At 42.3% G+C, this 18,094-nt stretch overlaps 1 protein-coding gene across 4 annotated transcripts in view; it reads right to left on the reverse strand.

The window, feature by feature from the left end:
- The window catches only part of LOC139374571 (replication factor C subunit 1-like), a 57,441-nt gene that overhangs the window by 30,687 nt on the left and 8,660 nt on the right, over positions 1–18,094 (reverse strand). For all 4 annotated transcript variants that reach the window (XR_011627689.1, XR_011627687.1, XR_011627688.1 and 1 more), the window contains exons 4-13: positions 13,168–13,278; positions 12,221–12,522; positions 11,880–12,032; positions 11,398–11,766; positions 8,966–9,073; positions 6,282–6,461; positions 5,754–5,858; positions 4,107–4,515; positions 3,498–3,613; positions 3,153–3,267 (exon numbers count right to left, since the gene is read on the reverse strand). Coding sequence is in view for 1 of the 4 variants with exons in the window: in XM_071115568.1 (XP_070971669.1) it covers positions 3,153–3,267; positions 3,498–3,613; positions 4,107–4,515; positions 5,754–5,858; positions 6,282–6,461; positions 8,966–9,073; positions 11,398–11,766; positions 11,880–12,032; positions 12,221–12,522; positions 13,168–13,278 (1,968 nt within the window). In the remaining 3 variants the exon portion in view is untranslated. The remainder of the gene's footprint in view (positions 1–3,152; positions 3,268–3,497; positions 3,614–4,106; positions 4,516–5,753; positions 5,859–6,281; positions 6,462–8,965; positions 9,074–11,397; positions 11,767–11,879; positions 12,033–12,220; positions 12,523–13,167; positions 13,279–18,094) is intronic.

Raw genomic sequence — 18,094 nt, forward strand, 5'->3', positions numbered from 1 at the left:
TATATATATATATATATATATATATATATATATATATATATATATATATATATATATATATATATATATATATATATATATATATATATATATATATATATATATATATATATATATATATATATATATATATATATATATATATATATATATATATATATATATATATATATATATATATATATATATATATATATATATATATATATATATATATATATATATATATATATATATATATATATATATATATATATATATATATATATATATATATATATATATATATATATATATATATATATATATATATATATATATATATATATATATATATATATATATATATATATATATATATATATATATATATATATATATATATATATATATATATATATATATATATATATATATATATATATATATATATATATATATATATATATATATATATATATATATATATATATATATATATATATATATATATATATATATATATATATATATATATATATATATATATATATATATATATATATATATATATATATATATATATATATATATATATATATATATATATATATATATATATATATATATATATATATATATATATATATATATATATATATATATATATATATATATATATATATATATATATATATATATATATATATATATATATATATATATATATATATATATATATATATATATATATATATATATATATATATATATATATATATATATATATATATATATATATATATATATATATATATATATATATATATATATATATATATATATATATATATATATATATATATATATATATATATATATATATATATATATATATATATATATATATATATATATATATATATATATATATATATATATATATATATATATATATATATATATATATATATATATATATATATATATATATATATATATATATATATATATATATATATATATATATATATATATATATATATATATATATATATATATATATATATATATATATATATATATATATATATATATATATATATATATATATATATATATATATATATATATATATATATATATATATATATATATATATATATATATATATATATATATATATATATATATATATATATATATATATATATATATATATATATATATATATATATATATATATATATATATATATATATATATATATATATATATATATATATATATATATATATATATATATATATATATATATATATATATATATATATATATATATATATATATATATATATATATATATATATATATATATATATATATATATATATATATATATATATATATATATATATATATATATATATATATATATATATATATATATATATATATATATATATATATATATATATATATATATATATATATATATATATATATATATATATATATATATATATATATATATATATATATATATATATATATATATATATATATATATATATATATATATATATATCTATATATATATATATATATATATATATATATATATATATATATATATATATATATATATATATATATATATATATATATATATATATATATATATATATATATATATATATATATATATATATATATATATATATATATATATATATATATATATATATATATATATATATATATATATATATATATATATATATATATATATATATATATATATATATATATATATATATATATATATATATATATATATATATATATATATATATATATATATATATATATATATATATATATATATATATATATATATATATATATATATATATATATATATATATAGGGGAGAGAGAGATATATATATATATATAGATAGGAGGGGAGAGAGAGAGGATAGATAGAGGAGGGGAGAGGAGGAGAGAGAGGAGGGGAGAGAGAGAGAGGAGGGGAGAGAGAGAGAGGAGGGGAGAGAGAGAGGAGGGGGAGAGAGAGAGGAGGGGAGAGAGAGAGGAGGGGAGAGAGGAGGGGAGAGAGAGAGGAGGGGAGAGAGAGGAGAGAGAGAGGAGGGGAGAGAGAGAGGAGGGGAGAGAGAGAGGGAGGGAGAGAGAGAGGGAGAGAGAGAGAGAGAGGAGGGGAGAGAGAGAGGAGGGGAGAGAGAGAGGAGGGGGGAGAGAGAGAGGGGAGAGAGAGAGAGGGAGAGAGAGAGGAGGGGAGAGAGAGAGGGGAGAGGGGAGAGAGAGGGGAGAGAGGAGGAGGGGAGAGAGAGGAGGGGAGAGAGAGAGGAGGGGAGAGAGAGAGGAGGGGAGAGAGAGAGAGAGAGAGGGAGAGAGAGAGGAGGGGAGAGAGAGAGGAGGGGAGAGAGAGAGGAGGGGAGAGAGAGAGGAGGGGAGAGAGAGAGAGGAGGGGAGAGAGAGAGAGGAGGGGAGAGAGAGAGAGGAGGGGAGAGAGAGAGAGAGGGGAGAGAGAGGAGGGGAGAGAGGAGGGGAGAGAGAGAGAGGGGAGAGGGGAGAGAGAGAGAGAGAGAGAGGAGGGGAGAGAGGAGGGGAGAGAGAGAGAGGAGGGGAGAGAGAGAGAGGAGGGGAGAGAGAGAGAGGAGGGGAGAGAGAGAGAGGAGGGGAGAGAGAGAGAGGAGGGGAGAGAGAGAGAGGAGGGGAGAGAGGAGGGTAAACAAATAAGAAATATAATTCAATTCCATCCACAAAGTGCAATTTGGTTTCAGAAAAATGATGTGTGTGGTGATGTGTGTGTGTGTGGTGATGTGTGTGTGTGTGGTGATGTGTGTGTGTGGTGATGTGTGTGTGTGGTGATGTGTGTGTGTGTGGTGATGTGTGTGTGTGTGGTGATGTGTGTGTGTGTGGTGATGTGTGTGTGTGTGGTGATGTGTGTGTGTGTGGTGATGTGTGTGTGTGTGTGTGGTGATGTGTGTGTGTGTGTGTGTGTGTGGTGATGTGTGTGTGTGTGTGTGTGTGTGGTGATGTGTGTGTGTGTGTGTGTGTGTGTGGTGATGTGTGTGTGTGTGTGTGTGTGTGTGGTGATGTGTGTGTGTGTGTGTGTGGTGATGTGTGTGTGTGTGTGTGTGTGTGTACCTGTGTAGAAGTTGTTGATACTGGTGTTGTTCAGAGACTCAGCGATCACCTGTTTCAGACTGTTCTTACTGCGAGTACAGCTGGCATTCATCTCTACATAGCTGTAGCCCAGCTCCTACACACACACACACACACACACACACACACACACACACACACACACACAAAGAGACAAACAGAAAGTGAGATTTGAACCGGAGAAGACGAGGACAGACAGTAGTTCAGGAGACAAACAGAAAGTGAGATTTGAACCGGAGAAGACGAGGACAGAGAGTAGTTCAGGAGACAAACAGAAAGTGAGATTTGAACCGGAGAAGACGAGGACAGACAGTAGTTCAGACTGACCTCACAGACCAAGGCAGCTGTGGTGGTCTTGCCCACGCCAGGAGGTCCAGATAACAGGGCTGCCTTGAAGCTCGAACCATTATCCTTAGTACTGGTGAACTTACCAAACCCTCTCCCTGGGAGAGAGGGAGAACACATTATTTATCTACTACTAAGAGAGTATACAAACACTACTAGACAGAGACACAGAGAGAGAGACAGAGAGAGAGAGAGAGACACAGAGAGAGAGAGAGAGACACAGAGAGAGAGAGAGAGAGAGAGAGAGACAGAGAGACAGAGACACAGAGAGAGAGAGACACAGAGAGAGAGAGAGAGACACAGAGAGAGAGAGAGACACAGAGAGAGACAGAGACAGAGAGAGAGAGACACAGAGAGAGAGAGAGAGACACAGAGAGAGAGAGACAGAGACACAGAGAGAGACAGAGACAGAGAGAGAGAGACACAGAGAGAGAGAGAGAGACACAGAGAGAGAGAGAGACACAGAGAGAGAGAGAGACACAGAGAGAGAGAGAGACAGAGAGAGAGACAGAGAGAGCGACAGAGAGAGAGACACAGAGAGAGACACAGAGAGAGACACAGAGAGAGACACAGAGAGAGAGACAGACAGACCTGCTGGTTTAGCCCCTCCCACTGCATGGTGGGTGTGCCAGTTCTTCAGCCAGCGAAGCAACTTATTGGCTTGGCTCTGGTCTCCCTGCTGACCAATCACAGCCTTCAGATTCTGGGGGCGGTACTTATCCACCCACAGCAGACTGAAATCTTCACCCGCGAATGAGGGCAAAGACAGAGTGGCAGAGGAGGAAGATGATTGGCTCTTACCCCCCAAGTCCAGCCCTCTTTTGACCCCTGAACCTGTACCCCTCCCTGGGAGGGTCACGCTGTCCCCTACCCTGACTCCTCGCCCCGACGCTGAGCCAGGTTTGGAGGGGCTGGGGGTCATGGAGCGAGTTTTGGGGGACTGTTTGGGGGTGCGGGAGGTGGTCTTGGTGTCCGGTGTTCTGCTCTTAAATCCCTTGTTCTGATAGGACGAAAGAGGAGATACAACAAATTAACCGGATCAGGGAGAACAGGCCTAATACTTCCTACATATTAGTAGTATTACATTAGTTATATTAATAGTAGTACATTAGTTATATTAGTAGTATTACACCAGTTACATTAGTTACATTAGTAGTATTACATTAGTTATATTAGTAGTAGTACATTAGTAATATTAGTAGTATTAGTAGTATTACATTAGTAATATTAGTAGTATTACATTAGTAATATTAGTAGTATTACTAGTAGTATTACATTAGTAATATTGGTAGTATTACATTAGTAATATTGGTAGTATTACATTAGTAATATTAGTAGTATTACATTAGTAATATTACATTAGTAATATTAGTAGTATTACACCAGTTACATTAGTAATATTACATTAGTAATATTAGTAGTATTACACCAGTTACATTAGTAATATTAGTAGTATTACACCAGTTACATTAGTAATATTAGTAGTATTACACCAGTTATATTAGTAATATTAGTAGTATTACATAGTTATATTACATTAGTAGTATTACATTAGTTATATTAGTAGTAGTATTACACCAGTTATATTAGTAGTATTACACCAGTTATATTAGTAATATTACACCAGTTATATTAGTAGTATTACACCAGTTATATTAGTAGTATTACACCAGTTATATTAGTAATATTACACCAGTTATATTAGTAGTATTACACCAGTTATATTAGTAGTATTACACCAGTTATATTAGTAGTATTACACCAGTTACATTAGTAGTATTACACCAGTTATATTAGTAGTATTACACCAGTAATATTAGTAGTATTACACCAGTTATATTAGTAGTATTACACCAGTTATATTAGTAGTATTACACCAGTTATATTAGTAGTATTACACCAGTTACATTAGTAGTATTACACCAGTTATATTAGTAGTATTACACCAGTTACATTAGTAATATTATTAGTAGTATTACATTAGTAATATTATTAGTAGTATTACATTAGTAATATTATTAGTAGTATTACATTAGTAATATTATTAGTAGTATTATATTAGTTATATTATTAGTGGTATTACATTAGTAATATTATTATTAGTATTACATTAGTAATATTAGTAGTATTATATGAGTTATATTAGTAGTATTATATTAGTTATATTAGTAGTATTATATGAGTTATATTAGTAGTATTACCAGGTACTTTAGACCAGAGCCCAATGTTCCCCCTCACCTCTGCCTCGGCAGCAATCAGGTACTTGGACTTCTTCCCTGGTGTACTTCTGATGAGCTCCAACAGACCATCCTCATCCAGGATCTTTGTTCCAAACCCCTCCGCCTGGAGACAGAGAGAGGAGAGAGAGAGAGAGAGACAGAGAGAGGAGAGAGAGAGAGGAGAGAGAGAGAGGAGAGAGAGGAGAGAGACGAGAAAGGAGCTATATTGAAAAAAACTGAGGTCAAAGGGAGAGAACGAGAGAGAGAACGAGAGAGAGAGCGAACGAGAGAGAGAGAGAACGAGAGAGAGAGAGAACGAGAGAAAACGAGAGAGAAAACGAGAGAGAGAAAACGAGAGAGAAAACGAGAGAGAGAACAAGAGAAAACGAGAGAGAGAGAAAACGAGAGAGAGAGAAAACGAGAGAGAGAGAAAACGAGAGAGAGAACGAGAGAGAGCGAAAACGAGAGAGAGAACGTGAGAGAGCGAAAACGAGAGAGAGAGATTGAAAGAGACAGAGAGAGGTAAATAAGTTAACCCTTTGTGTACCTTCTCAGTCTTGGTGACTCCTCCATCTCTGCCCATCACCAGGTATGTCGTCCTCTTACTGATGTTACCGGTCACCTTCCCTCCATAGCGCTCTATCAGGGACTTAGCATCCTCACGTTCCATACTCTCCAACACACCAGAGATCACAAACACACCTCCCTCCAGGCAGTTCTCTGCTCCCTGCACACACACAGGTTATACACACACACACACACAGGTTATACACACACACACACGCACACACAGGTTATACACACACACACACAGATTATACACACACACACAAACACACACACACACACACACACACACACACACGTGTTATAGTGGTTACAGTGGGTATGTGTTTAGACCCCCCTGTGGGTGTGTGTTTATACCCCCCTGTGGGTGTGTGTTTAGACCCCCCTGTGGGTGTGTGTTTAGACCCCCCTGTGGGTGTGTGTTTAGACCCCAGTGGGTGTGTGTTTAGACCCCAGTGGGTGTGTGTTTAGACCCCCCTGTGGGTGTGTGTTTAGACCCCCCTGTGGGTGTGTGTTTAGACCCCCCTGTGGGTGTGTGTTTAGACCCCAGTGGGTGTGTGTTTAGACCCCAGTGGGTGTGTGTTTAGACCCCAGTGGGTGTGTGTTTATACCCCCCAGTGGGTGTGTGTTTATACCCCCCAGTGGGTATGTGTTTATACCCCCAGTGGGTATGTGTTTAGACCCCAGTGGGTATGTGTTTAGACCCCCTGTGGGTGTGTGTTTAGACCCCCCTGTGGGTGTGTGTTTAGACCCCAGTGGGTGTGTTTATACCCCAGTGGGTGTGTGTTTATACCCCCCTGTGGGTATGTGTTTATACCCCAGTGGGTGTGTGTTTATACCCCCCTGTGGGTGTGTGTTTAGACCCCAGTGGGTACGTGTTTAGACCCCAGTGGGTATGTGTTTATACCCCCCTGTGGGTGTGTGTTTAGACCCCCCTGTGGGTGTGTGTTTAGACCCCCCTGTGGGTATGTGTTTATACCCCCCTGTGGGTGTGTGTTTAGACCCCAGTGGGTGTGTGTTTAGACCCCAGTGGGTGTGTGTTTAGACCCCAGTGGGTGTGTGTTTAGACCCCAGTGGGTATGTGTTTAGACCCCAGTGGGTGTGTGTTTATACCCCCAGTGGGTGTGTGTTTATACCCCCAGTGGGTGTGTGTTTATACCCGCAGTGGGTGTGTGTTTATACCCCCAGTGGGTGTGTGTTTATACCCGCAGTGGGTGTGTGTTTATACCCCCAGTGGGTGTGTGTTTATACCCGCAGTGGGTGTGTGTTTATACCCCCAGTGGGTGTGTGTTTATACCCCCAGTGGGTGTGTGTTTATACCCCCAGTGGGTGTGTGTTTATACCCCCAGTGGGTATGTGTTTAGATCCCAGTGGGTGTGTGTTTAGACCCCAGTGGGTGTGTGTTTAGACCCCAGTGGGTGTGTGTTTAGACCCCAGTGGGTATGTGTTTAGATCCCAGTGGGTGTGTGTTTAGACCCCAGTGGGCTTGTGTTTAGACCCCAGTGGGCTTGTGTTTAGACCCCAGTGGGCTTGTGTTTAGACCCCAGTGGGCATGTGTTTAGACCCCAGTGGGTATGTGTTTAGACCCCAGTGGGTATGTGTTTGTCTTACAGTGGGTATGTGTTTAGACCCCAGTGGGCTTGTGTTTAGACCCCAGTGGGCTTGTGTTTAGACCCCAGTGGGCATGTGTTTTGACCCCAGTGGGTATGTGTTTAGATCCCAGTGGGTGTGTGTTTAGACCCCAGTGGGCTTGTGTTTAGACCCCAGTGGGTATGTGTTTGTCTTACAGTGGGTATGTGTTTAGACCCCAGTGGGCTTGTGTTTAGACGCCAGTGGGCTTGTGTTTTGACCCCAGTGGGTATGTGTTTAGACCCCAGTGGGTATGTGTTTAGACCCCAGTGGGTATGTGTTTAGACCCCAGTGGGTATGTGTTTGTCTTACAGTGGGTATGGGTTTAGATCCCAATGGGTATGTGTTTAGACCCTAGTGGGTATGTGTTTAGACCCTAGTAGGTATGTGTTTAGACCCTAGTAGGTATGTGTTTAGACCCTAGTGGGTATGTGTTTAGATCCCAGTGGATGTGTTTAGACCCCAGTGGGTATGTGTTTAGACCACAGTGGGTATGTGTTTAGACCACAGTGGGTATGTGTTTAGACCCCAGTGGGTATGGGTTTAGACCCCAGTGGGTATGTGTTTAGACCCCAGTGGGTATGGGTTTAGATCCCGGTGGGTATGTGTTTAGACCCCAGTGGGTATGGGTTTAGATCCCGGTGGGTATGTGTTTAGACCACAGTGGGTATGTGTTTAGACCCCAGTGGGTATGTGTTTAGACCCCAGTGGGTATGGGTTTAGATCCTGGTGGGTATGTGTTTAGATCCCGGTGGGTATGTGTTTAGACCCCAGTGGGTATGTGTTTAGATCCCAGTGGGTATGTGTTTAGATCCCAGTGGGTATGTGTTTAGATCCCAGTGGGTATGTGTTTAGACCCCAGTGGGTATGTGTTTAGACCCCAGTGGGTATGTGTTTAGATCCCAGTGGGTATGTGTTTAGACCCCAGTGGGTATGTGTTTAGACCCCAGTGGGTATGTGTTTAGATCCCAGTGGGTATGTGTTTAGATCCCAGTGGGTATGTGTTTAGATCCCAGGACTGTGTGTTTGTCTTACAGTGGGTATGGGTTTAGATCCCAGGGCTCTGGGTCCGTCTCGGTTCAGGAAACTACGGAAGGCTGAGGAGTTCCCTCGCTTCTTCTCTGATTCCTCTGGACTGGTGCTCTGGACACACACGGTTACACAGAGTCACAGTTACACACAGTCACAGAGTCACACACACAGTCACACACAGTCACAGAGTCACTCACAGTCACACACAGTCACAGAGTCACTCACAGTTACACACAGCCACAGAGTCACTCACAGTTACACACAGTCACAGAGTCACTCACAGTCACAGAGTCACTCACAGTTACACACAGTCACAGAGTCACTCACAGTCACACAGTCACAGAGTCACTCACAGTCACAGAGTCACTCACAGTCACACACAGTCACAGAGTCACTCACAGTTACACACAGTCACAGAGTCACTCACAGTCACAGAGTCACAGAGTCACTCACAGTTACACACAGTCACAGAGTCACTCACAGTCACACACAGTCACAGAGTCACTCACAGTCACAGAGTCACTCACAGTCACACACAGTCACAGAGTCACTCACAGTCACACACAGTCACAGAGTCACTCACAGTCACACACAGTCACAGAGTCACTCACAGTCACACACAGTCACAGAGTCACTCACAGTCACACACAGTCACAGAGTCACAGAGTCACTCACAGTTACACACAGTCACAGAGTCACTCACAGTTACACACAGTCACAGAGTCACTCACAGTCACACACAGTCACAGAGTTACTCACAGTTACACACAGTCACAGAGTCACTCACAGTCACAGAGTCACTCACAGTCACACACAGTCACAGAGTCACTCACAGTCACACACAGTCACAGAGTCACTCACAGTCACACACAGTCACACACAGTCACACACAGTCACAGAGTCACTCACAGTCACACACAGTCACAGAGTCACTCACAGTCACACACAGTCACAGAGTCACTCACAGTTACACACAGTCACACACAGTCACAGAGTCACTCACAGTCACACACAGTCACAGAGTCACTCACAGTCACACAGTCACAGAGTCACTCACAGTTACACACAGTCACAGAGTCACTCACAGTCACAGAGTCACTCACAGTCACACACAGTCACAGAGTCACTCACAGTCACACACAGTCACAGAGTCACTCACAGTCACACACAGTCACAGAGTCACTCACAGTCACACACAGTCACAGAGTCACACAGTCACACACAGTCACAGAGTCACTCACAGGTCACACAGTCATTCACAGTCACACACAGTCACAGAGTCACTCACAGTTACACACAGTCACTCACAGTCACACAGTCACTCACAGTTACACACAGTCACAGAGTCACTCACAGTTACACACAGTCACAGAGTCACTCACACACAGTCACAGAGTCACTCACAGTTACACACAGTCACAGAGTCACTCACACACAGTCACAGAGTCACTCACAGTCACAGAGTCACAGAGTCACTCACAGTTACACACAGTCACAGAGTCACTCACAGTTACACACAGTCACAGAGTCACTCACAGTCACACACAGTCACAGAGTCACTCACAGAGTCACTCACAGTCACACACAGTCACAGAGTCACTCACAGTCACACACAGTCACAGAGTCACTCACAGTGACACAGAGTCACAGAGTCACTCACAGTCAGACAGTCACAGAGTCACTCACAGTCACACAGAGTCACTCACAGTCACACAGAGTCACTCACAGTCACACACAGTCACTCACAGTCACACACAGGCACAGAGTCACTCACAGTCACACACAGTCACAGAGTCACTCACAGTCACACACAGTCACAGAGTCATTCACAGTCACACACAGTCACAGAGTCACTCACAGTTACACACAGTCACACAGTCACACAGTCACTCACAGTTACACACAGTCACAGAGTCACTCACAGTTACACACAGTCACAGAGTCACTCACAGTCACACACAGTCACAGAGTCACTCACAGTCACACACAGCCACAGAGTCACTCACAGTCACAGAGTCACTCACAGTTACACACAGTCACAGAGTCACTCACAGTTACACACAGTCACACACAGTCACAGAGTCACTCACAGTCACACAGTCAGAGTCACTCACAGTCACACAGTCACAGAGTCACTCACAGTCACACACAGTCACAGAGTCACTCGCAGTCACACAGTCACAGAGTCACTCACAGTCACACACAGTCACAGAGTCACTCACAGTCACACAGAGTCACAGAGTCACTCACAGTCACACAGAGTCACAGAGTCACTCACAGTCAGACAGTCACAGAGTCACTCACAGTCAGACAGTCACAGAGTCACTCACAGTCACACAGTTACACACAGTCACAGTCAGGAAGTCACAGTCACAGAGTCAGAGAGTTTTGGGTTATTTTCTTTAAACGATAACTGTTGATTTAAAACGTTTCACCTCTTTCTTGGGGGAGGTTTTAAGAGTCGTGGGTGTGGTCACCATGGTTACACTTCCTGTTCTGAGCTTGGACTTCCTGTCTGTGCTCGAAGGGGTTAGGAACTCCTTTTTGGGAGAGACAGACGCATTGATACTCAGATTTGTCTTGCCTCCTCCTTCCTCTTCCTCCTCCCTTTTCTTCATCATGGACAGTTTGGAACTGGTCTTAACAAGAGGGGGGACCTTTTTAGGGGACGGACCGATCACGTCCTGGTTGTGATCCCGCCCATTGGGCTGTGATTGGCTGGCGGTGCTGCTGTGGGAGGAGTTAGCGCTGCTTTTGTTGGCTGACGTGGCAGACCCCAGATCCTCACCAGAGTATTTACGAGCCTGGATACACACACACACACACACACATATATAAATAAATATAGAGACATGTTGAATCTTTCAGAGGGAGAAAGAAAGTTTGTAGTGTGTGTGTGTGTGTGTGTACTCTTCACCTTTTTGGCGTGTGGTTGTTGGTCCAACATGGCCAGCGTCTTGGCAAACTCCTCGTCCTCGTGGACCTGCCTCTCCAACTCCATGTCCTCGTCCATCTGTAGCTGCTGGGCGATGACCTCATCAGTCAGCGACTCATCAGGGTCCTGAGAGAGCTGGACGAACAACACACAGTGGTCAACAACGACAACCAGTCGACTAGTCAGACTACACCTGGGTCTCATCAACAACAACTAGTCAGACTACACACTAGACCTGGGTCTCAACAACAACTAGTCAGACTACACACTAGCCCTGGGTCCTGAGAAGGCTGGAGGGAGAGTAGAGAGAGAGTTTTCCTCACAGTTTTCCTCTTGGTACTGGCCACCAGTTTCCTGTCCGAGCGCTGCACACTCCCACTGCCAAAGTAGTCCAGGACAGAGGTGGGGGTGCGTTTGGTCTGCGGGGGCGCTGATTTAGGGGTGACGGGGGCTGGAGGAGACTTCTTCATCCCTCCTTTCCCTGTGGCGGGAACAAGGGTGGGTTTCGGGGGGGACCTGTGGATCTCTTTGGTCCTGGGGCGGGCCTTCCCTGGTTTGGGCACTCCATTACCCTGGGGCTTAGCCTGGGACTTCTTCAGAGACAGGAAGTTATCGCTGTCTGAATCTACAGAGGGGAGGAGAGAGGGGGGAGGGGGGAGAGAGAGAGAGAGAAAGAGAGAGAGACAGAGAGACAGAAAGAGAGACAGAGAGAAAGAGACACAGAGAGAGAAAGAGAGAGAGACAGAGAGAGAGACAGAGAGAGAAAGAGAGAGAGAAAGAGAGAGAGAGAGACAGAGAGAGAGACAGAGAGAGACAGAGAGAGAGACAGAGGCAGAGAAACAGGAGGGAAAAGAAATAGAGTCTGTCAGGATGATTCATATTCTGATACATGTTACTAGAGTCTGTCAGGATGATTCATATTCTGATACGTTACTAGAGTCTGTCAGGATGATTCATATTCTGATACACGTTACTAGAGTCTGTCAGGATGATTCATATTCTGATACGTTACTAGAGTCTGTCAGGATGATTCATATTCTGATACGTTACTAGAGTCTGTCAGGATGATTCATATTCTGATACGTTACTAGAGTCTGTCAGGATGATTCATATTCTGATACGTTACTAGAGTCTGTCAGGATGATTCATATTCTGATACGTTACTAGAGTCTGTCAGGATGATTCATATTCTCCCGTTTAGTTCTGGTATTCTGCCGTTATTTCCGGTACGTCCCGGTATTCTCCCGTTATGGAGTCTCGTCTGTCTCACCTGTCTCAGAGACGTACTGCACAGGGTCTTTCTTGGCAGGAGGAAGAGGAGCCGGAGGAAGAGGAGGGTTTGGTTTCTGTGCCTTCTGCTTCACTACCTCCTCCTCAGAGTCTACAGGAGGGAGTGGGGGGGAAAGGGAGGGAGGTGGCGAGGGAGGGAGGGAGGGAGGGGGGGAGGGAGGGAGGGAGGGGGGGAGGAGAGAGGGAGGGAGGGGGGAGAGGGGAGGGAGGGAGGGGGGCGGGGGGAGAGAGGGAGAGAGGAGGGAGGGAGGAGAGAGGGAGGGAGGGGGGAGAGGGGAGGAGAGAGGGAGGGGGAAAGGGAGAGAAAGAGAGGAAGCGAGGGAGAGAGGGAGGGGGAGAGGAGAGAGGAAAGAGGGAGGGAGGGGGGAGAGGGAGGGAGGGGGAAAGGGAGAGAGAGAGAGAGAGGGAGAGAGGGAGGGGGAGAGGGAGAGAGGGAGGGAGGGAGGGAGGGGGAGAGGGAGGGAGGGAGGGGAGGAGAGAGGGAGGGAGAGAGGGGAGGGATGTTTGGTAATGACAACAACAAAAATAGCCAAGTGACTAACTTAACCATTACCTTGTGTTGTAGACATGAGACCACAGACACAAGCAGCTGGTTAGTGGCTGGAGTGAACAACAGGAAACCCTCCTTAAGACTCGGGAGGAAACCCTCCTTAAGACTCTGGAGGAAACCCTCCTTAAGACTCTGGAGGAAACCCTCCTTAAGACTCTGGAGGAAACCCTCCTTAAGACTCTGGAGGAAACCCTCCTTAAGACTCTGGAGGAAACCCTCCTTAAGACTCGGGAGGAAACCCTCCTTAAGACTCGGGAGGAAACCCTCCTTAAGACTCGGGAGGAAACCCTCCTTAAGACTCGGGAGGAAACCCTCCTTAAGACTCGGGAGGAAACCCTCCTTAAGACTCGGGAGGAAACCCTCCTTAAGACTCGGGAGGAAACCCTCCTTAACCTCGGGAGGAAACCCTCCTTAACCTCGGGAGGAAACCCTCCTTAAGACTCGGGAGGAAACCCTCCTTAAGACTCGGGAGGAAACCCTCCTTAAGACTCGGGAGGAAACCCTCCTTAACCTCGGGAGGAAACCCTCCTTAACTTAAGACTCGACGGACTCTTACAAAGAAGTAATTCGTTTCAGAAACCCCCTGCAGGATGACCCCCATATTCTAAGATAACAGCCAGAGAAGGTGTTGTTTTTTTCCCAGAAACCCCCTGCAGGATGACCCCCATATTCTATGATAACAGCCAGAGAAGGTGTTGTTTTTTTCCCCGAAGTCATCATTATTACCTGACTCAATGACCATTAAATGGCCCAGAGGTCCAGTCATCATTATTACCAGTCAGAGGTTCAGTCATCATTATTACCAGTCAGAGGGGCAGTCATCATTATTACCTGACTCAATGACCATTAAATGGCCCACAGAGGGGCAGTCATCATTATTACCAGTCAGAGGTTCAGTCATCATTATTACCAGCCAGAGGTTCAGTCATCATTATTACCAGTCAGAGGTCCAGTCATCATTATTACCAGCCATAGGGGCAGTCATCATTATTACCAGTCAGAGGTTCAGTCATCATTATTACCAGCCAGAGGTTCAGTCATCATTATTACCAGTCAGAGGTTCAGTCATCATTATTACCAGTCAGAGGTTCAGTCATCATTATTACCAGTCAGAGGGGCAGTCATCATTATTACCAGTCAGAGGTTCAGTCATCATTATTACCAGTCAGAGGTTCAGTCATCATTATTACCAGTCAGAGGGGCAGTCATCATTATTACCAGTCAGAGGTTCAGTCATCATTATTACCAGTCAGAGGTTCAGTCATCATTATTACCAGTCAGAGGGGCAGTCATCATTATTACCAGTCAGAGGTTCAGTCATCATTATTACCAGTCAGAGGTTCAGTCATCATTATTACCAGTCAGAGGTCCAGTCATCATTATTACCAGTCAGAGGTCCAGTCATCATTATTACCAGTCAGAGGTCCAGTCATCATTATTACCAGTCAGAGGGACAGTCATCATTATTACCAGTTAGAGGGGCAGTCATCATTATTACCAGTCAGAGGTCCAGTCATCATTATTACCAGTCAGAGGTTCAGTCATCATTATTACCAGTCAGAGGTTCAGTCATCATTATTACCAGTCAGAGAGACAGTCATCATTATTACCAGCCAGAGGTCCAGTCATCATTATTACCAGTCAGAGGTCCAGTCATCATTATTACCAGTCAGAGGTCCAGTCATCATTATTACCAGTCAGAGGTCCAGTCATCATTATTACCAGTCAGAGGGGCAGTCATCATTATTACCAGTCAGAGGTTCAGTCATCATTATTACCAACCAGAGGTCCAGTCATCATTATTACCAGTCAGAGGTTCAGTCATCATTATTACCAGTCAGAGGGGCAGTCATCATTATTACCAGCCAGAGGTTCAGTCATCATTATTACCAGTCAGAGGTTCAGTCATCATTATTACCAGCCAGAGGTTCAGTCATCATTATTACCAGTCAGAGGTTCAGTCATCATTATTACCAGCCAGAGGGGCAGTCATCATTATTACCAGTCAGAGGTTCAGTCATCATTATTACCAGTCAGAGGTCCAGTCATCATTATTACCAGTCAGAGGTCCAGTCATCATTATTACCAGCCAGAGGTTCAGTCATCATTATTACCAGCCAGAGGTTCAGTCATCATTATTACCAGTCAGAGGTCCAGTCATCATTATTACCAGTCAGAGGTCCAGTCATCATTATTACCAGCCAGAGGTTCAGTCATCATTATTACCAGTCAGAGGTTCAGTCATCATTATTACCAGCCAGAGGTTCAGTCATCATTATTACCAGCCAGAGGTTCAGTCATCATTATTACCAGTCAGAGGTCCAGTCATCATTATTACCAGCCAGAGGTTCAGTCATCATTATTACCAGCCAGAGGTTCAGTCATCATTATTACCAGTCAGAGGTTCAGTCATCATTATTACCAGCCAGAGGTTCAGTCATCATTATTACCTGTCAGAGGTCCAGTCATCATTATTACCAGTCAGAGGTCCAGTCATCATTATTACCAGTCAGAGGTCCAGTCATCATTATTACCAGTCAGAGGTCCAGTCATCATTATTACCAGTCAGAGGTCCAGTCATCATTATTACCAGCCAGAGGTCCAGGCATCATTATTACCAGCCAGAGGTCCAGGCATCATTATTACCAGCCAGAGGTCCAGGCATCATTATTACCTGTCAGAGGTCCAGTCATCATTATTACCACCCAGAGGTCCAGGCATCATTATTACCAGCCAGAGGTCCAGTCATCATTATTACCAGTCAGAGGTTCAGTCATCATTATTACCAGCCAGAGGTCCAGTCATCATTATTACCAGTCAGAGGTCCAGTCATCATTATTACCAGCCAGAGGTCCAGTCATCATTATTACCAGTCAGAGGTCCAGTCATCATTATTACCAGTCAGAGGTCCAGTCATCATTATTACCAGTCAGAGGTCCAGTCATCATTATTACCAGTCAGAGGTTCAGTCATCATTATTACCAGTCAGAGGTTCAGTCATCATTATTACCAGTCAGAGGGGCAGTCATCATTATTACCAGCCAGAGGGGCAGTCATCATTATTACCAGTCAGAGGGGCAGTCATCATTATTACCAGTCAGAGGTTCAGTCATCATTATTACCAGTCAGAGGTTCAGTCATCATTATTACCAGTCAGAGGTTCAGTCATCATTATTACCAGCCAGAGGTCCAGTCATCATTATTACCAGTCAGAGGTTCAGTCATCATTATTACCAGTCAGAGGTCCAGTCATCATTATTACCAGTCAGAGGTTCAGTCATCATTATTACCAGTCAGAGGTCCAGTCATCATTATTACCAGTCAGAGGTTCAGTCATCATTATTACCAGCCAGAGGTTCAGTCATCATTATTACCAGCCAGAGGTTCAGTCATCATTATTACCAGCCAGAGGTTCAGTCATCATTATTATCAGTCAGAGGTCCAGGCATCATTATTACCAGCCAGAGGTTCAGTCATCATTATTACCAGTCAGAGGTCCAGTCATCATTATTACCAGCCAGAGGTCCAGTCATCATTATTACCAGCCAGAGGTTCAGTCATCATTATTACCAGTCAGAGGTCCAGTCATCATTATTACCAGTCAGAGGTCCAGTCATCATTATTACCAGCCAGAGGTTCAGTCATCATTATTACCAGTCAGAGGGGCAGTCACCATTATTACCAGTCAGAGGTTCAGTCATCATTATTACCAGTCAGAGGTTCAGTCATCATTATTACCTGACTCAATGACCATTAAATGGCCCAGAGGTCCAGTCATCATTATTACCAGCCAGAGGTTCAGTCATCATTATTACCAGTCAGAGGTTCAGTCATCATTATTACCAGTCAGAGGTTCAGTCATCATTATTACCAGTCAGAGGTTCAGTCATCATTATTACCAGTCAGAGGTTCAGTCATCATTATTACCAGTCAGAGGGGCAGTCATCATTATTACCAGTCAGAGGTCCAGTCATCATTATTACCAGTCAGAGGTTCAGTCATCATTATTACCAGTCAGAGGTCCAGTCATCATTATTACCAGTCAGAGGTCCAGTCATCATTATTACCAGTCAGAGGTCCAGTCATCATTATTACCAGTCAGAGGTTCAGTCATCATTATTACCAGCCAGAGGGGCAGTCATCATTATTACCAGTCAGAGGGGCAGTCATCATTATTACCAGTCAGAGGGGCAGTCATCATTATTACCAGTCAGAGGGGCAGTCATCATTATTACCAGTCAGAGGGGCAGTCATCATTATTACCAGTCAGAGGGACAGTCATCATTATTACCAGTCAGAGGGACAGTCATCATTATTACCAGTCAGAGGGGCAGTCATCATTATTACCAGTCAGAGG

Source organism: Oncorhynchus clarkii, chromosome 19 (genome assembly GCF_045791955.1).
Source record: "Oncorhynchus clarkii lewisi isolate Uvic-CL-2024 chromosome 19, UVic_Ocla_1.0, whole genome shotgun sequence".
In the NCBI taxonomy this organism is placed as follows: Eukaryota; Metazoa; Chordata; class Actinopteri; order Salmoniformes; family Salmonidae; genus Oncorhynchus; species Oncorhynchus clarkii.